Source organism: Chrysemys picta, chromosome 22 (assembly GCF_011386835.1).
Source record: "Chrysemys picta bellii isolate R12L10 chromosome 22, ASM1138683v2, whole genome shotgun sequence".
Classification (NCBI taxonomy): Eukaryota; Metazoa; Chordata; order Testudines; family Emydidae; genus Chrysemys; species Chrysemys picta.
In genome coordinates this window covers 10,840,251-10,861,023 of record NC_088812.1, presented here as the reverse complement: position 1 = coordinate 10,861,023, position 20,773 = coordinate 10,840,251, and the positions used below count along the sequence as shown (strand labels likewise).

The window sequence follows — 20,773 nt, the reverse complement described above, 5'->3', positions numbered from 1 at the left end:
TTGTACATCTAATAAAGGAAAAAGCTACACTTTACAACTGTCAGAAATACTCAAGTTCTATCTTTCAGCTCAACAAGCTCTATGCACTGATTTAAAAGCAGATGCCCACATAGGTAAAAATTAACATGCCAGTACAGCCAAGCTAGGCCAGAGACTGTACATTTGCAAAAGCCTCTTCCCAAAGAGCTTTTCCTCTTAACTGCAACCAACTTACGGCTGCTATTAGAATTCCAATACATGTTCACTCTGCAATGAGAGTGCACATTACCCCAATACTGGTGACTATTATACAGAATACATGTTATTTTCCAGTCTGAGTGCAGTAATTAAGTTTATAAAATTATTTATAAAAAGCAGCTTCTTTGAAATTTGATGCATTTCACAGAGCTCTTGACAGTTTAAACTTCTTTGTATCATTTCCATCAAATGTAGCATTATCCAAGTAAACTGAAACAGGTTTGTAAGCATTTTTAAACTATAGATTTGATCCATGATTTTGGTAAATTAAACTCCCAAACCCATTACAGGCAGTTTAAAAGTGAGTAATGATTGTTTTTGTATATGTAACATGCACAAAATGAACAGTTAACTGCATAAATATGTGACTCATGAATCAAATCAAAAGCAACTGCCAAACTGAATAATAAGTTAGAGAAATGACAACTCTGGCTTTATATATATATATATTTATAAAAATAGATACAAGAGTTCTCAAAGCAGTTGATGGAGAATGCCTACCGAGTAAGAAATCACCAAGGATTACCTGGCTAAGAAATCAAAAGATGAAAATTTCACAGTTAATGTCATTTTAACTGCCACTTACATACCGTAAACATTTTAATAATATATGCTAGTGATGCCATTAGAATGAATGTATCACAACTGATTATTCCAGTGTTCACAACTTACAGCTTTAAATTTGTACACGTCCTATTCACTTAAAAAAAAAAACAACAACAAAACCAAACAGGTACAATTCTTACTGCTGCGAGCTACTTTTCTTAACACTTTATACAGAATTTGTAATGTGGGCATGTTTATTTTGGCAGATTAAAGCATTGTATTTTTCCTGTTTCCTTCAGTCCTTTACGGTAATTACTAGCTTGTAAACTTAACTGCCTACTACACAATAGTGTTGTGAATTTAGTCAACGTAACCTCTTTGAAACAAAGTTAAAACCTCATGGCCTTTGTTCCACTTTAAACTGTTAGTTCCAAGCAATTGAAAAAAGTCAGGAGCTACTATCTGCTGTAGAGTTTCCCCTAGTACTTGAGTCACTATATGGAAACCTGGCCATGCCCCCAAACCATTGAATGTCTCAAAAGAAATAAAAAGCCTCAATTTTAGACCCATTTAGGGCTTTGAACCTGTCCTCAGGACTCCCACCTGCAAAGCAGAATTCCATGAGTGGGACTGAAAGCTCAGGCTCTTCACATGTGAAACTACCACCATCTGCTGTGCAGTCTTCCATTAACTGGGCCTGCCTCAGGAAAACATACCAGATAAATACACACAAAGTCTGTAATAAAGGGGTTAGAGAAAGTAGCATTTAAGCAATTAAAAAAAATTAAAATGCTGCCCTCAATTGGCAGAAAAAAGGGAAAAATTAAAAATCCCAAACATGCCCCCACCCCCCCTTCTTGTGTCTAGGATACTGACTATTCTTACTGTCCTTATGGTCTGATCTACAATCAGATCTCCAGTAAAATCAGAGTTTAAAAAACGTTTGCTCAATGAAATATTAGGAAGGTCAAAAGGTTAAATTTCAAGCTGGAAACACCAAGTTCTACTACAGTAGTGCATTCAGTTTTTACCATCAGTGACTAAGTCATGACAAAACAGTATCTGGCTGCACTCACGCAACTCAAGCACTCCGACCAAGCATCTCAGTTGTGGATCTGCTTTGCAATGCAAGGCCATTAATGGCATACATATCATCCTACAAGCCAAACGTTAAATAGGTTTAAAAAAGTAAGTTCTAATTTTACAGAAATGCTTTTTTTTTTTTCCAAAAATAATATTCTCTTGCCCTCTTCCTTCTACACTGAGGGACATGTTATTATGTCATTTCATTTTTCCATCTGGTCAAAGCACTAATTCACAATCTCAAAGTTGATTTCAGGCAGGAAACACTCTGCAAATTAAAAAACAAAAAAGATACAAAAATTATAATCTCTATATATTTATATTGATTGGAATCCTCCAGCATTTGTGAAATCACTTTTAGAGATGAATTTTGGGACCCTCCCCACCTTCTCCCACTTAAACCATATACTCCGATTCAGTATTCGTGTTCCCCGAATACCTCCTCCTTATAGTCCATCTCCTTTGCTGCTCTTTAGTCCACAGCTCAAATTAAATAGAGAAGAGTTGGATGAGTTTTACTTTGGTGATCGGGGTGGCACATACTGCTCCTTGCCGATACGCCGAGGTGCTCCCTGAGGTGAAGATCTGCGTCCAAACTGGCGTCTCTGTTCCCTGATTTTTCCAGCAGCTCCCCTGGGAGGCCCGTTGCCTCTGAACCCAGAAAGATCCTTTGCCCGGCCTTCGAGCTTCTCATGGGCCCTCTCTGAAGACTTCTCAGAAGTATTGTTTTCTTCATTTTTGGCAGGGGGAGCTACATTGGTACGAAGCTCCCTAAGTGGCTGAACAGGAACTGGAGTTGGCTCCTTTGGGGGTTTCTGGCAGACTTCAGCGTAACTTAGCTTGCGTGGCTCCTTTGGTGCCAAGGGTAGAGAAAGAGTAAAGTTTATGCATTCTGCTAAGAACAACCTATACCTGGAAAAGGCTCTTCAAGAATACCCCAGGCACACTGTTAAAAGAACACAATGCCAGAACATGCTCTGTATAGTGAGCCAGGCTGGTTTAATATCCAGTGGCAGCTCAAAAGCCAAAATCTATATGAAGGTACTGCACCATGATCTGCCCTGGGGGAGGAGGGAGAGGGAGAGAGAGGGGAAAGCAGCCAGTTTCCCTAGCCAACAGCCTCCAACGTGTGGAAGTCAGTTTACTAGAAAGTACTGAGATCTCACCCAAGGCAGCTGATCTTACCTGTATTGTCACAGTAAGCGCTGCATTTCCATTGGTAGAGGATGAAGTGGTATTTGTCCTTGATGGCTTTGCAGCACTGAGGGGACGTACAGACACAGGTGGGGAAGTGTGGCTATTAACATCTTTCTGAGCAGAGACCTCCTCTGGCTTCTTGTCTGGCTGAGTTGTGCTGACAGATTAGACAAGATAGTGCAACATTAGAATCTGTTTAAGAGTTAGTTCAGTTTCAAGAATGCCTTTTTCCCTTCTTTCAAGTCACTGCAGCAGTTTTAACCAAGTAGGATGCCCAAGGTCATTACCACCAGGTTCCGAACAGCAATCAGCTTTTCAGAGTAACAGAGACCTAGTTACTAGTATAGTATAGAGGGGGACTGGAGATAATGCTTCCTTAGAGTGGAAGTAACCAAGACTATCCTTCACACTACACAGCAGCTTATTTTTAAAAACATTTCTCAAATTAGCCAAGCGAATTATATACCTTGGGGCAGGAACCTCAGCCCTGCTTGGTGAACTCACACTTGTGACAGGTTGCTGGACTGGACTGTGTGCCTGCTCTTCTTGAGCAGATGCAGGACAACTGACCGCCAAGTCTTTGTTCTCCTGAAGAGACAACAGGAATTTTAAAACTGCAGAAGGACGACAGTCATTATGCCAGTACTTGTGTTTTAGTCACCACAAAACTTAAGTCACCAGACATCAAGAATTTAAAGTTAAATATATATGTATAGGAAGAGTTAAGATTTATTTTGTTATATAGAATATGCACATGGCATTTATTTCAGTGCAAATCTTCTATACAGAACTGCCAGCTTTACATCAGGTGAAAAAACATGGGACAGAAAACAAACAAGGCTATTGCCTTCTGTACAACTGCAGAGACCAGCAGCAGCACCACTGCAGGTAAACAGATTCTTCCAAAACCCACCCCTACCCCAAACTCCCTTTATCTGATCTGTACTTCAGAAGCCACCACTGCTGATCTGGCTGCTTTATTTTGAAATACAGAGTGCCAACACTAAATCTGGAAAGAGGTGGGGTAATTGCACAGGTTCCATTAGACACCACCTGGAAGTCTGTGAGCCCAGGAACAGAAACAGAAAAAGCTAGAGTATTATATGTTGAGACCTGCTTGGGGACAGTGCAGTTTACAGCTCTACCAGAATAAGCCTGAATAATTTTAAGGACATGTGGAGGAGGGAAGTTAACCATCTTGATGTGCACTCCAGTAGTAGAAACAAGTACCTTCTCTTTGCCAGTTCCTTTAACAATGTCAGACATTCTGCTTTCCAACACAGGTTCTCCTTGTATTTTTGCTGTACTGCCAGGCAGAGGAGGGAAATTTGATGCTAGTAAGTCAAACTTTGGTGTCTGAGTCTTTGTTTCTGCTGAAGGCTGAGGTCGCTAGAAGAAAAAAGGTCTGTTAACATGCGCTATGTAACCATAGCGCCTTGTGTTGTGAGCCTATAAAGGTCTCACGTTAAGTAATGTCAAAACAGTTCCTGAATGGAAGTCTATCAAACACCACAATCCTGCATGTTGAAATCTTGAAGATTCAGGGATTGTATTCTTCCCTCACAGTCAGTCTGCAGCCCTCCCCTGATGGTGGGTGTCAATGCAGTGACATCTTTCAGAAGAGAAACTCCATATTGCTTTAATAAGAACCGGGATGTTTCCTGGCCAAATGCCAACTCCAATGGTTTCATTTTGCCTCCCTATACTTGTTTTGGAGTTTCAGTTCAGTAAAGTCTATGTTACTGCCCATCTAGAGCATAAAGTGACTACAGACCTGCTCTGTAACTCTTGTTCCTCAAGACACGGTGCACACATCCATTCCACTTCAGGTGTCTGTGTGCCAGTGCATCAAAGCCAGAGAACTTTTCCCATAACTGTACCTGCAAGGGCAGCACATGCTGCCTCAACACACTCCTTCTGCTAAGCAAAGATAAAGCATGGAGCACCTGACCCACCCCCCCACCTGAGTTCTTTCACACCTAAAGCCTGCATCTGAAGTGATTCTCATGGAGAGGGGAAGGAGGGTAGGTTGTGGAATGGACATGAGTAACATCTCAAAGAACAGGTATGTAACCATTTTTTCCATCTTCAAATGCTTGAGGTCACTTCAGGTGACTCACAAGCAGTTCTCAGTGGTCAAGGGTATTGAGTCTACCCGAACAAGGATCCCAGTACTTCGCTCCCAAATTTAGCATTGTTGCTGGAGGCCTGGGAGAGAAACAATGAGTGGTAAGCAACTGAACCAAACTGAAGACCAGGTAACAGCTCTGCAAATGCATAGAGTCCATATAGAATATGCTAAAATTCTTTGACATAGAGAACGTTTGCAATGTTGTAGTAGACACAAATGCAGAGGGAAATCCAGGACGAGATGCTCTCAGAGCAAACAGGTTTCCCTTTCATTCACTCAGCAAAGGAAATGTATACCGGAGGAGATAAAACTAAACTCCTTAGACCTGTCCAAGTAAAAAGATAATCCGTCATGAACTTCTAAGATATGTAGCATCTATCTGTGTGAGAGTGAGGCTTGGGAAAAACTGGCAAACAAACTGTTTGATTCAAATGAAAATCTGAAACTTTAGTGAGAAATTTGGAGTACTGATGCAGGGCAACATTGTCTTTCTTTGTAAAAAATCGTACAGGGAGGGCGAGCCATCAAAGCCCAGAAAACTTCCTAGCTTAAGTAATGGCTATTAGAAATGCTACATTTAATTGAGCGAGGAGACAACGAGCATGTGGCCATGGATTCAAAAGGAGGTCTCTTCAATCCTGTGAGAACTAAGTTTAAATCCTAGGACAGAGTAAGATCTTTAATAGGTGGGGAGAAAGTCCGTCCAAACCATTTAAGAATTTGACAGATTTGGAAGACACAGACCTGCCATCTACAGGTGTGTGAAAAGCTGGGATTGCAGCCAGGTGGACCCTCAATGAACTACTTGAGAGACTTCTCTCTTAAGCCAAGCAGAAAATACAGAATAAAAGACTACACTTCCTTCATGGGTTTCTATTTATGTCAGGACCAAATAGAGAACCTCCTCTACTCTGTAAGGAAAGTGAACCTGGTAGAAGCCTGACTGACCATGGATAGATCAATTGTCCAGGTATGAATACACCTGGACTCCCACCTTTCAGAAAGCTGCTACCACCGCCATGCACTTCATGGAAATTTTAGGGGGCCCTCAGCCGACTAAATCAAGCGACCATGAACTGATAACGAACAACTGCTATGACAAACCTTAAGAATTTTGTGAGGCTCTGGCATACAGCTACATAGAAATACGTATCCTTTAAGTGGAGATTAGCAAGAAAGTCAGAGAAAGGAAGAGCGTAACAGAAGACCGGTTACCATACAAAACTTGATTTTCTTAATGTATTGGTTAAGATTTCACAGTTCTAGAATAAGTCTGAAGACTGATTTGAGAAAGTATCAGGAATAAAATACCTTCCCCCAAGATTGAGACAGTATATCTTCTACAGCCTCTAGCGGTAACAGACTGAACTTCTTGAATTAATACAGCCTTGTGAGAATGATCCCTGAAAAGGAATGGGGCATCAGAAAAGGGGACAGAATTGAACTGCAAGGTGTAACTCAGTCCCTCTATTGTGTGCTGCACTTTGACAGGTATGCAAGATACCTGCAGTCATGAAGCACAGCACATAGGGATACCAGTTGCTATCACACAAGCCAATGAGTCCACCATCTAATGCAGCCTGCAGAGATAAACAAAAGGGTTGCCAAGTTATAACATGAGAAGCGGTAGGGTCTTCATAGCAGGCGAGGTGAGCCCTAGATAGCTATACAGAATAGTACAAGAACAGGAACATTAACATTCTAATCAGCAACGGCTGCCTGTTGGTGAGCTCTGCAGATCAGTGTGCTATACTGCTCCAGTCTCAGCCCAAGAAAACATCTTTTTGGAAGAGGAACAAGATGCATCTCTTTTCTTAGTAAAAATGTTACAAACAAATGAACTGCCACACAGCATCTGTATGAATCCTACCAAACTCTTTGCCTCAGTGATATCTTGTGGCTGGGCCTCCCACAGGTTAATTATGCATTTCTTTTACATGCATTATTTTAGCAGTCCTGAAACAGCATTGGCCTGAATAAGGCATTGCTAAGGCAGGTGCTGATCAGACTATTCAACATTTTCTGTCCCCATAAAAGAAACAAGCCACAAAGCAGGGTCTGACCATAAATGCTAAATAACTAACTGCCCATAAGCTTAACTTCTTGCACTCCCTTTGAATAGGTCATCTCAGGTCCCAGTCAGGCTTCCATTGAAGCCAATGGGACTTCTGACAATTACTTCTATGGGAAGAGGATCAGGTCTTCAGCATCCTATTATAAGGGAGAGATAATAGGAGCAAGCTGCCACGAGTTCCACCTAGTGGTCAATGTGGAGCAGCACACTTTTGGAAGAACACTCAGCAACAAGGTTTCCTGTAGGATACACCTGTTATTAAAGAGAAGACAGGCTCTAAAAAAAAGAAACAGGAAGTAATGGCTGGAACCAAGAGTGATTTATTTTCACTTGCATACTCAGAAGCATACACATTCTATCTTCACAGCCTCAGACAGGAGCTAGTGCAGCCCATAGGATTACTTTGCTAGCTATTTTCTGAATTAATCCATTTTATTCTTATATTTTATCAGTATTAATTCCTATGAATTTAGGATGTGTTGAGGCATATGATGTGTTTCCCCTAATATACATAAAATAAGTTTTGCTGAAATGCAAGAAGCCTACCAGCCTGTATCCAGTAAGATCTGCTTAATAGCTAAAAGTATCGTCAGTTAACAGTAAGTCAGCATAAAAGCTGGTAACCTTTGGCATAGATGGGAATGGTCCCTGAACTTTGGGGAACCAAAGGGAGGAACTATACACAACACTGAGCAGGCTTATCCGGCATCGACAACCGGTTGGTAACCGCAGGGTAGTCGCCAAGAGAGCCTAGATTGGCAGTTTTTGGAGTGAGATAATCTCTCTATATTAATAAGGATTAAGTGTCATAATCCACTAACCTACAGGATAAGGGTACCCATACATTTCTTAGGGTACGGAAATAAGGTTTGGGTATAGTAGGTTGGGCCTGAAGTACATAGTGTCAGGATCCTATAAAATACCTTGTAAAGATATCATAGGGAGCGCTTCTTTTAGCTCTTTTGGGGCTTTTTTTTTTTTTTAAAGCTGTTTTAGCTCTTCTAGCCCTTTAAGCTCTTTTAGTCTTCAGCTCTCTCTTTTCTTTGTTCTTTTATATTCTATCAGCTCAGCTTGTGCAGTATAGTATCACTCAACATTCCTAACTATTGGGGAAGCCAGCACCATCATATTATCGGGCATGCCAGGAGTAAGGCTGGTCCTTCACCTCCTATTACCGGGTCCTCAAGGAAGGGTGAGAGTATGTTAAGTTAAGGTACTTATAATATAAATGTTACCACCAGGAGTTTTGGAATTCTTTTACTGTTTTGCAGTCGTAAGTTTCATAGCATTTATTATTCTTCTGTTAATCTCAATAAAGTTTTATCAATTTGGTATTGTCCTCAGTGTGAGTGTCTTTGCCAAGCACCCCCAGAGTCCTCTCCAGATATAGAACTCTCTGAGTTCTTGAGCCCCGTAGTCTGAATAGGACAAGAACCTATAAATCTTCTGGTCGGATGCGATCAGTGGCAAGCCATAACAACTAACCCATCAAATTCAGGTCAACACTAGAGGGAGGGGGAGGTACATGAAGTGGTAAGGCAGAGCCCATTTCATTGCCTAGATCCCTCCCCTCTACCCCCACCCCGCCACCCCATGAAATAATGAAAATGGAACTTACTGAAAGACGGTCATCTTCTCGTCTTCTCCGACCTCTGAAAAAGTTCCTTCTTTAAGGGAAAAAGGAGGGAAGTGAAGATAAACCTCAGCAAGCATATTAGTCTAGCTCCTAATTATATCCCCCATAAGGGGGAGCATGCACCTAAGTGCCCATTCTTCTTCCTACGGCTGATGTAAAAGTCAAACTATAATAGTGCCTATTGTTCAGACCCAAGACACGCCTCTTCTCCATTCTTAGGGGGTCTAACTTTGTTTCTCAGTGCATTAACTTATTTTGCAGACCGAACGGGTGTCTTTTCTGTTACGAAGAAAGGTCTTTAGACCTACTTTTTTAGGACACAATGTGCCTGCTGGAGATTAGACTTTACTACAGTGAACAACTGTTACTTTGGTTCTCTTTAAAAACCGATACTGTAGCAACAGCCATGCATGGGAATTTTTGGTCAGCAAGTTGTTTAGAGAGGGTCAGAACCCCTGTACTAACAGACACCAAAAATCAACTGGCTTTATCTCAGAAGATAAATGTTTGAAGCCCCCAGCCACTGAGCCCAGAGGACTTTGGTACTTGTTTAAAATTTAATGTAACCCCAAAGGCCATAGTTTTACTTAATGGATTGTTTGTATTCTGCAGGCCAGTCATAAATAGAGTTGTGGTCACAATCTAGTCCTTACAACGTAGTGAAACCTGTCTTTGCACTACCTACAAGCTATTTGAATCTTAGAACAAAGAAAAGCCCAGAGTTAGCACAGCTGCCTTAAAAGAGAGAGGAGAAGAGAGAGAAACAAAGATGTGCCAAGTGAGTGGTAGGGGAAGGGGGGGAAATACTCTCCATTTGCTTTACATGAGAAGTTGTTTCTAACGTTTTGCTTTAACTACTAACTGAAGGTAATTGCTAACATGCACGAGCTCCCCCCACGTTCATACTATGAGCCAGGAGAGACTTGTGGCATGTTTTACAATAATGAAACAAACATAAGCCTTAAAGTCTTAACCCTACACTCAGATTACAAGTGTTATGTAGAACAGAGTTTGTACAGAAACATGTTTTTCTTTAATAAACCATTTTTAAACTTCTACAAAGACATCCCTATTTACTACCAGCTGTATGGATTTCCTACCATTACAGCCTGTAAAAATGAATAGCGAGTCAAAAAGTTTTCAATCTCACTTAGAAAAGTTCAAAATGTATTATGCTCAATTTGCTTGTTTAATTGAATAGCAATTCCCTCCCTAGACCACTCCACCAATAACTGAGTAGTTGTGTTCAGCACCTGGAGTTATTTTGGTTTATGAAAATTAATCTAAAGCTAGTTCGGCAATCTTTTCCCAACACTATGGCTCAGTGTTTCTCCAACCACACGCTGCTTTCACTGGAATGTATGGCTCGCATTGCTGCAACTTTTTACCTGCCCCTGCCAATACTGTAGTCTCCATTCTGCTCCATCTGCGAGGTGGGATAGTCCTTCTGAGAACAGCCTTGTTCCTGGTGTCCTGTTAATGTATTGGTATGTCGTTCCATACCAAAATTCCTCACGTTGGTTCTGTTCAGTGGTCCATCCCCCATCGACACTGTACCAACCACAGCTGTACCCTCTGCACAGTGTTCCGAGCTGCTTGATGATCGGAAATGAGGCTTCACACTGTATGAGATACAAGAGGTTGTCATCACCACAACATAAGGACCAATAAGCAGAGTTCTCTCCCAAACAAACTAGAGCACTTTTGATAATATAATCTGAATTAAAAAGAGACAATAAATAAATGTTACTCCTCCATTGTTAAAACAACCTCCCACGTGGTACCATGCATCCTTGCCATGACTTCATGATCCTAGTCAAAATGCTCCATTGTGCAGCTCCCAAACCATGTAATTAGGCACCCTCAACCCATCTTTTCTTAGTAATCCTGAGTGGTCTTCCAGAAGTCCCAACTGACTCTAAAAAATTGTGACTATAAAGACAACAGAAAATCCTGCAAAAGCTCAAGAGAGTTAGGCAGCTAACACGCTATCACTAACATACAAGTGAAACAGAGGGAGATGGGCCGTGATTAGTCTATAGCAACAAAGGAGTATTAAAAAAGGTGGTATTTGCCTATGTGAGAGCAAGAACAAATACAGACACTTAATTCCACCACACTAAGTGTAACCAATTTGTTACTTCAGTGTCTACCTAATGACAGTTGCACATATCCTCTGCAAAATACAAGCAGATGATTCCAAACAAAGTATTTCAGACAACACAGGAGCATCCAATTCACAGCTAAGAGAAAGTTTCCCCTTGGAAAGCAGCCTGAGTGACAAGTAATATAACTTTAATGTATACTAAATGTTCAAGTCTAAATATTTACCCTCTCTCACACTATCTAAACAGACTGGATTCCCTCCTTGCAATCCCCCTCCAACTCTCCCACACACTTTGGCTTCCTCCAGTGTCGTCCCCCCCTCAGCAAATCTCAAGAACCACCACCAGTTTGGAGCACAGGATTTTATCTACACCTCTACCCAGATATAACGCTGTCTTCGAAAGCCAAAAAATCTTACCGCATTATAGGTGAAACTGTGTTATATTGAACTTGCTTTGATCTGCCAGAGTGCACAGCCCCACCCCCCCGGAGTGCTGCTTTACCGCGTTATATCCGAATTCATGTTATATCGGGGTAGAGGTGTAGTTTCAAAAATCTATACATCCCTGTGATACAGAGAATGTCCAAGGGCAGTCTCCAAATGCAAGGAATTCTAGACTGGCTAGTAAAGAGGTAGATTCCTTCTACTGTCAAGTTCTTTCAAGGATCTGTCTTCCTTTCTCTTCAGCAGAGGGGAACTGAATGTCTTCAGCAAGTTACCATCTGCTAATAGCAAACCATGGAACCAGAAATGAGAGAGAGATAGATTAGTAATCTAATCTTGACGGTGCAAGATTCTTCCCTGTGCTCTATACTATATCTTCCAATGCCATTTTAAGTGACAAATGACACAATTTTGCCACTACTTCCTTTGGGTGACTCCTGCACAGCTTGGTTGATCTAATGGCTAGGAAGGTGCCTCTTTGGCTCTCAAATGCAGGAAGTATATCAGGAAAGTCACCCACCCTTCATTTTAAATCTCAGCAACCCATGTGCTGAAGAACCATTTTCTGATTGTTCTGAAGCCCAGCCTATCTTGCCAATGTCATTCTCACGCTACTGTCCTCATAATCAGCTTCCCTGTCTTGTGGATAAGTCTGACACAACAATTTGGGAGTTTGTCACAGGGTGTGAACCTTTCACTCCTGCACACATATTGCAACATTTCAGGCCCAAATACATGTGATTGGTTTAAACAAATGTTGGTTTACTTTAAAGACAAAACAGCCAATATTTAATATTAGACTAGTGACTACCCACATGATGAGATAAATTAAGCTTAGCCCACAGGACAAAAAGCTATACAGGGGAAGCAGCATATAACCTTCTCCCTGAAGAAAGTTTTCTGGGATTGAAGAAGAAGAGTAGTCATGTTGAACAGAGATCGCCTAGTACTTCTTATCTCCAACAAACTTTATGAAACAATCCTCAGCCACCCAATAAGTAGCTTTTCTCCATCAACAAAATGAGGCAGAGGCAAAGAGACTTAAAGTGACAATCAGTTTAGGCTCAATGATTTTATTTATTTGTATTTTTAAAAACAGAAGAGTTTATCATTTTTTGATTGAATGATTAAACATTGGCTGGTCAGATTCATAAAATTTAAGCCCAGAAGGAACCACTGTGACAATCTAATGTGGACTCCTGTGCAAATGTTAAATTCTATTGCTTTCAATTCTAAAGATTCTCCTGCAAACCAAACACTACTACATTGTGCTATCACAAGAATTCATAAAGCAGCCTAGAAAGAGCGAAAATTGTTTATTGCCCAAACTGAATGGGGGGTGGAGGGGGAGAGGGGAGAGAGAGAGAGAGAGAGATCCACCGTGCATAAATGGTATTAAATATAGAAGATTGAAAAATTTAACTCTAATGCATCAGTGGAGCTCAGTCCTTTCCAGACTGGAACCCCATATTATAACATAACATAAAAAAAAAAAAGTCTCCCACAATTTGCTAATCCATCTGGTCTATTCCAACAGTTTTCACAGGCCCATGCTGAAGAAGCATAAAAAGGAACGTGAACTTTAAAAAGCATACCAATTACCAAGGAGGGCTGGGACTTTAAGGAACTCCTTGAACATGTCACATTTAAACAAACAAGTATACAGAGCATCCTTTACATACCAGATAGGGACAGTCCAGGGAAAGAGAGGAATCCCTGCTGCTTGGGACATGTAAAATTAGACTGGTACATGGACAACATGAAATAAATGTTCATTGGCAGGGAGGTTGCTAGAGCACTGAATAGGCTTTAGCATCTACAATAGGCATGGAAAGCAGATCTTAGTTAAGTCACTTAAGTTTGCCATTTTTGAATCCATTCATTCAAAAGTGAAGGAAAAGTTTCTAGCTGTATGATTCAGCCCTCAGATCTCATAATCTCACCTGTCATTGAGAAGGCCACACAATCTTGGTCTGGGCAGAAGAACGAAAAGTACAGGAGAAAAGGGCAGAAAATAGGAGAAAGCAAAGAAGAAAGGAAGCAGTAAGAAATTGAGCAAGGAAAGTGTGCATGAAATGAGAGATGCCCAGACTTTTGAATGTTAGACCTGTTCTCTCTGAGCGCAATACTTGATCATCACTGGGCCAATCCTCTGAGCCTACATTTTACTTATCTTGCTAGCATCCCAGCAGAGAGGGAATGTTTCTCAGAGGCTTCCATTATCCTCCTTAAAATATAACATTTGAAATCCTGGAAACAGGCTTTAAAGTTGCAATGGCATAAGGAAAGCTTCACACTAAGCTAACACTGACGTAGGTAAGGCTAAAGCACATCCTAGACAAAACGTGTTTGGAACCAGATTCCACCGTAGTGTGTGCAATAAAGCTACCTCCATCTTTCTACTACCTAGAAAGATCAGAGCTTCATTTGTGGAGAAGGAAGGAGCTCAAATAACTCAACTTTATGTTTCTCTACTAAAGAAAAGGCTTATTACAGTAGAGACTCCCATTTAAGAGTCTTAACCCTTTAAAATTCCTACTGTTCTGAAGGGAGTTTCTCTTCCAGAGACTGCATCATGCCATAGAATTCCCGCAATAAAGCAGGAGCTACCTAGGAATAAGCACGTGTTGTAACTTCTTGTCACCAGTGGATATGGAGCTCTTATCTAGAGCTATTACATTATTTGGTATGGTTTCTGGCCAACCCTGGACTTAGTATGGAATTAGATGACTTCTCTAATAGTAAAAGTTTACACTTTGCTTTGCTAAGATTCAGGACAGAATTTCTGTCTCAAAAGCCTTAAGAACAGGGGTCGATGGTGAACTTAAGGAACCTTTGATTATTAGAATGAGAAGTTCTACATAAGGAGATGTGTCTCCTTCAACTATATGGACCAGTCCCTTTGGTCAACAGCCAAAATGAGAGAAGGAAGCACTTGCCCTCTTGAGATATCCCCCTCCTCCTTTGAGGGCTGGATAGACAACTCCTATAAAAGCTAGTTAAGTCAGAGAAAACATTACCTTTGAGGAAAGATTGAAATTGGGTTTATTTAGCCTGGAGAAGAGAAGGGGAGGACATAAAAGTTTTCAAGTACATCAAAGATTGTTACAAGGAGGAGGGTGAAAAATTGTTCTTGTTAACTTCAGAGAGGACAGGACAAAAAGCAATGGGCTTAAATTGCAGGAAGGGAGATTTAGGTTGTACATTAGGAAAAACTTCTTAGCTGGTAGGGTAGTTAAGCACTGGAACAAACTGCCTAGGGAGGTTGTGGAATCTCCCTCATTGCAGGTTTTTAAGGACAGGATAGAGAAACATATGTCAGGAGTGGTCTAGTTATTATGCAGTGCTGCCTGAGTGCAGGAGACTGGACTACATGGACTCTTGAGGTCCCTTCCAATTCTACACTTCTATGATTCTATGTGATTATGATTGCACAGTGCTGATGCCAAGTATACTTAAATCTTTCCTGCAAGGAATTACGGGGGGCCTTGCCCCAAGAGGATCTGATAGGGTTGCTTTGGCTGCCAGCCTAGAATCGAGGCCAAGTCAAGATGGCTAGAGAAAGAGCGCAGTTTCAAAAGGCAAAAATTATGTGGATTACTTCCATCTGATAATTAGTAAGTGGATATATTTGCCCATCTAGAAGGCAAATTTACCCTTACTGTACATACCAGCTGGGCTGGACAACAGTCAAAAATCTAGGTCTACAAACAAAAAATCCTATAAAAATGCTCCATTTAAGTTTTAATAATCAATGGGACGCTGATAAACAAGCACAGCTCTAACACAGCTCAGTGGCAGTTGTGCAGGATCTGCCCCCATTAGAAACAATCCTCTAAATTCAGCTGCCTTGCTTGTCCCAAATGAAGCAATAAACACTTCATTCTGCTCCTGAAGACCCAATTTCAAAGTCCATCCTCCACTGATCACGTCAATTTATGGCCATGAACTTTAACTTCATTACCAAATGTTTACAGCACAGGCAGTTGTCAAGTGAAGTCTCAAACATAAAAGCGATTACTGTGCTAATCGGCCTGCTTGCTGCATTCAGTAGGAAAGCCTGCAAATAAGTTTCCACCCTATAGTCTTTTGTAATTATAGAGCATTGCTCCAATGACACACAAGGTTGTTTTCCTCCTCTGCAAATGAATGTATTTGAGCTCACTCTAAAATTATATCAGGAGAGAGACTGATGTGGTAAATGAATTACAGTGATAAAATTGCTGAATGCTGAATTTATCTAATAGTAAGAGCCTGCGTCTCTGAAGCTGTATAAGGTGAGTGGCTCTACAATGTTAGTCTCACTACAGAAGCTGAATTTGTCTTGTGGGAGTTTCTGTTTAAGAAATAAGGCAGCCATGAGTTAGAAGCATCAGTTTTTAAGAGGAAGCTATCTTGGTTTCAGACTTAAAACACATGCCTCTTTGAAGCTTTCAAGTGAGTCCTTACCATTTGTTCTCTCTAGCACACACAAATTTGTTATTGTATGGCCTCATGAACATTGGCCTGGATTTTATGCTAAATTTAGTTTCCAAAAAAATTCCACCTAGATTTAGCAAACAAGGAGACAAGTGATTTAGATCAACTACAAAGCATTATGCCCTTGGTAATAAGCATTCCTTGACGTCTCATTAAAATTCTGGAAACTGCAAATTCTAACAGCACAGCCAGCTTCCTGATTTTCTCTTACCGGTTTCTATGGAATGGGCGACCTATGCTCAAGGAAGCAGCATTCGTCTTATATGATCCTGGTGAATTAAAGCCATTCACGAATCCACCATTAGGAAAAGGGGCCTGCAATGCAGAGACAAGAATATCAGGCTGTCAAGAGTTGAATCAAGTCTAAAGGTAAAAGAAAAGATGCTCATGGTTGTTTGGCCCTTTCCTGCACTGCTGACATCAACTTAACTTGCTGCTTTATCCAGAATGTTTTATACCTCAACCCTGTGACATCACATTCCATTATTACAATCCCTCATTCAAAAAAAAAAAAAAACACAAAACTTCTCCCTAGGTCTATAGTTTGTAAAGCCACTACAGTCTCATGATATTTCTGTCCAAGAAGAGCCAAGAAAATCCCTCCCCACCTCCCCAGGTTTGCTTGGGATAAACTGAGTTTACACCAGAGGCCCCTGAGATTTAACTGATGCTGGTGATAGGATAGGGTGCCTTTTAGAGGTTTATCTTATTGGATCTGGACCATCACCAGCTGAAGCCAATGGTCAGTAATCTACAAACACATGGAAGTGGTGACCAGACCCATGTCTCTTGCAAGATAGTGAGAGGTCAACCCAATCAACACAGGCCAATTTGTTACTCAAGCTCTCAGAGTAGATTTTTGGGACAATATTCCAAAATGTATTGCCCACCAGTGTTGATAACAAAAACCCTCCCATTTTATGAAAATTGGCAGCAGTTACTTACCAGTGGTGTTTCAAAGTAAGGTGCAGGGTTTGGAGACCATGTCTGAGGCACAATACTGTAAATAGAGTACTGCTGAGGACTATATACAGGCTGCATAAACAGTGGTGAGGCAAACTGTGCTTGTGTTTGAACTGGCTGAGTATACACACTGGAATCCACTACCCGGTAGCCATTTTTAGCAAAAAATGTGTTGATGGCTTTTATCCTTGCCTGTAAGAGAGATCAAACCAAGTTACGTGTGCCATATGTGAGGAGGGGAGAGCAAGGGCTGGTCTACACTGGGTGGGGGATCGATCTAAGACACGCAACTTCAGCTACGTGAATAGCGCAGCTGAAGTCAAAGTATCTTGGATCGATTTACCTTGGGTCCTCACGGCGCGGGATCGACAGACGCGGCTCCCCCGTTGACTCCGCTACCGCCACTCGCTCCAGTGGAGTTCCGGAGTCGACGGGGAGCGCGTTCAGGGATCGATATATCGCGTCTTAATGAAACGTGATATATCGATCCCTGATAAATCGATTGCTACCCGCCGTATCGGCGGGTAGTCTGGACATACCCCTAGAGGAAAGACATGAGTTTTTTTCTTTCCCTTATTTTTATTATAATGTAGGTAAGGAAAAACTAGGTTAACTGCTGACTACAAGCATAAACCTTGTGTGACAGACTATGTTGCAGTGTTGGTTATCCCTTCTTACAATAAAGTGCTAAAATTAAGGGTGGGTATCTTAAACCAATGGATCACTCAAAGCTTTAAACTTTATGCTGCCTTCTGTGGCAATAACTGCCCTATAATCGGAGACTAACTCAGAATTTAAGCAGAAGTCATTGCTGTGAAATGCCAGATTGACAACTATAGGAACTGAGGCACCTTTGAGACTAACAGAAGTACTGGGAGCATAAGCTTTCGTGGATATCCAACTACAGAAACAGTTTCTCCTCCCTTGGTGTTCACACCTCAACTGCTAGCAGAGCACCTCACCCTCCCTGATTGAACTAACCTCGTTATCTCCACACTGATATATACCTGCCTCTGGAGATTTCCATTACTTGCATCTGAAGAAGTGAGGTTCTGACCCACGAAAGCTTATGCTCCCAGTACTTCTGTTAGTCTCAAAGGTGCCACAGGACCCTCTGTTGCTTTTTACAGATTCAGACTAACACGGCTACCCCTCTGATATAGGAACTGAAGTCTTCACTTCTCAGCAGATTAGGTACAGGACCAGGAGCAGTAGGCAGGGCAAGTTTCCCCCCACACTGCACAGCCAGGTTGTCTAAATGTCATTCTAGAGGAGCGAGCTCTACAAAATGAAGAGAATCGAAGTCCTTAATCCCTCTGCTGAGTCTTACAAACAAGGATGCCAGTTTGGAAGCTTAAAATATCTATACCTATATCTATATATGCACACACACACACCCCATCTCCAGGAGAAACTGCACTTGGGATCATCCACCACACACACTCTCTTAAATTGGGTTCAAGCTAGTGTCCTACAGAGGAAAGGCTCTGCATCCCAAAATTAATTTTTTAGTAAGTTTACAGTGCTGGCCAAAGAAAAAGATCCAAGATTTTGCCCTGAAATCTCCCCATACCCATATTAAATAAAAAGAGTCTTACCATTATTGGCTTGCCCTGAAAGGTTTTCACTTCTTCCCTTAAGTATTTAAATGCCTGTGTACATAAAAAGACATTTACTGAAAGATCATTTTGGTAAAACTGCACTTCAAAGACAGTCTTTAGAAACTGACTAATATAAACATAGCTAGGCCTGAATTCAAGTTGCATTATATTTTGATAAGTTTATGACAATTTTACAAGAGGAAAAGCCATTGTGTTATTCAGAGCATTAACAGTTCGCGGTTCCTCATGCAGACCAAGCTGCAATGTGTTAGCGCGCACATCTTCCTGCCTTGATCCAGCTTTCTTAAATCTTAACACAGACATGACCATATCATGTTGCTATCAAAGAGTAAATATTTAATCTCTGTTGCAAGGGTTAAACAGAAGAGTGCTTGCCTTAAGTGTGCCACTACAGTGGCATTTCAATATTTGAGTGTGACATTGGGAAACCACACCAAAGGGAGAATTTGTACTAAGTCAAACCCTGGTTTGTAATATTATGTTGCCATCACTGCAAAGCACCTATTTTTTCCTATGACAGCAAAAAAAATTACCATTGCCCATCAAGTTATTTACAGGGAAACTTAATTGGACTTTTTTTTAAACCACCCACTTCTGTGCTTCTTCAATGAAAAAAGCTTCAGTTTCATTTTCCTGTCCAGCCTATTTCTATACAGTTTTGCTTTCAGGTTCTCATGCAGTAGCACAAAACTGCAAGGTTTAGTTGTGACTGCAGCAGGATGTGCATTTGAGAAGAGTTTCCAACAGAAAGAATTTGTGTATTACTCTTAAGCTTTCTATAAAAGCCCAATTGTACCCATTTGTCCCAACAGTGCAACTGTAAGAACTACAGAAATTAATGTGATGGCCATGTAGATTGTTCCCCCTTACAACTAGCTCTAGTTTAAACAAAGCCAGCATTTCAGATACAGGATACTAGATCCTGTATCCAACAACATTTCCATTAACTAGATGCGATTATTTAATTGTCAAGAGTGGCAAAAGAGACCAAATAGAAGCAGTACACATGGTAAGAGAGGCAGACAGTAGAAATGTAGTCCAAGAACAGCAGTCATCCCTAATCACCTGAATTTCTCTATCAGTTACACTGAATTCAACTTTGTAAATAAACTCCTAGCTCTCCAGGCAATAGGTGCTGCATACATTAATAAATTAAATTAACTCTCCCTTGTGGCACATATTTTATCATGCACCAGATGTGCAGTCCCCAAGAATAACAGCGAAGGTTCAATTAAAGGATAGAGATTGCCTTCAAATCGAATGGAGTCTTACCTGTTGTGCATCAGTATCTGACTGGAATGTAACGTACCAGTTGTTATTGTGAGCAAACTCACAGCTTATCACTCTGGGACAGTTTTCATTTTTAAACAGCGCCTTAACCTCCTGAAGAAAAGGAAACTTGTTAGGACTGGGTCCCCAAAATTATCATTGCAAACCAACTGAGAGATTTAATGCCCACTCCCCACCAGGGGAAGTTTTTGTTCTACATCCTGAGTTATTGAAGGCTCATCCTGTAGCCAGGAATATGTCCAACCTCCTAGTAGAAGCATGTAACTGCCATGTTATAGCTCTCATTACTAGACTGGCACTGGTCTAGCTGAAAATACAAACATTAAAATGTTGGTATATTTCTCCAGATACTATATGGATATGTTGGTTTATGTGTTGATTCACACATTCTCCCAGGTAACATTTTCCACTTCCAAACCCTGAGATCCCCACTAATGCCCTTCAGAACTGCTCTTAATCAGCAGAAAGTGTCTCTTACAAGGATCCTATCACCCATCCCAGGGACTGAATATGCAACTGCTGCAGCAGCACTCAAGCCTTGCCAACCTGTGTAGGAAGGGAACTGGAAGCAGGCAGGTCTCCTATATGTCAGAGCACAACACAATCTTAGGTTTTGTTATGCAACATTGAGTTTTCTTCAGTATCAGACATGCATATAAGTACATTTGTAATGAGGAGATGCCCAAAAATGACTTTAGAAAGTTTAATTCTTTGAGATTTCTACCTACAGGACAAGTACATCTGTGGAGTTCTCTAAGAGAACAACATCAGTCTTGCACTCATGAGCTACCCAGATTAAAAACAACGAAAACCAAAACCAAAAATAGTGGGCGTTTTTGGTGAGGGGACCATGGGATAAAGGAAGATATCACAGCATTAAGCTGGCAAGGAAGCATTATGAATAACTGGTTTCAAGCTGTATGCAATGTACTCTACCTTGAATGGTCCCTTAGAATATGCGTTA

At 41.0% G+C, this 20,773-nt stretch overlaps 1 protein-coding gene across 5 annotated transcripts in view; it reads right to left on the bottom strand.

Moving 5' to 3' along the window:
* Window positions 1-1,940: 1,940 nt before the first annotated feature.
* LARP4 (La ribonucleoprotein 4) overlaps window positions 1,941-20,773 on the bottom strand; it is a 39,239-nt gene continuing 20,406 nt past the window's right edge. For 4 of the 5 annotated variants that reach the window (XM_005308373.4, XM_005308374.4, XM_065576560.1 and 1 more), the window contains exons 7-16: window positions 19,792-19,902; window positions 18,496-18,549; window positions 16,880-17,089; window positions 16,146-16,249; window positions 10,293-10,526; window positions 8,887-8,935; window positions 4,294-4,452; window positions 3,530-3,651; window positions 3,052-3,220; window positions 1,941-2,717 (exon numbers count right to left, since the gene is read on the bottom strand). In XM_005308373.4, the coding sequence (XP_005308430.2) occupies window positions 2,382-2,717; window positions 3,052-3,220; window positions 3,530-3,651; window positions 4,294-4,452; window positions 8,887-8,935; window positions 10,293-10,526; window positions 16,146-16,249; window positions 16,880-17,089; window positions 18,496-18,549; window positions 19,792-19,902 (1,548 nt within the window). In that variant the 3' untranslated portion in view covers window positions 1,941-2,381. The remainder of the gene's footprint in view (window positions 2,718-3,051; window positions 3,221-3,529; window positions 3,652-4,293; window positions 4,453-8,886; window positions 8,936-10,292; window positions 10,527-16,145; window positions 16,250-16,879; window positions 17,090-18,495; window positions 18,550-19,791; window positions 19,903-20,773) is intronic. The other variant, XM_042857403.2, reaches the window with a different exon arrangement.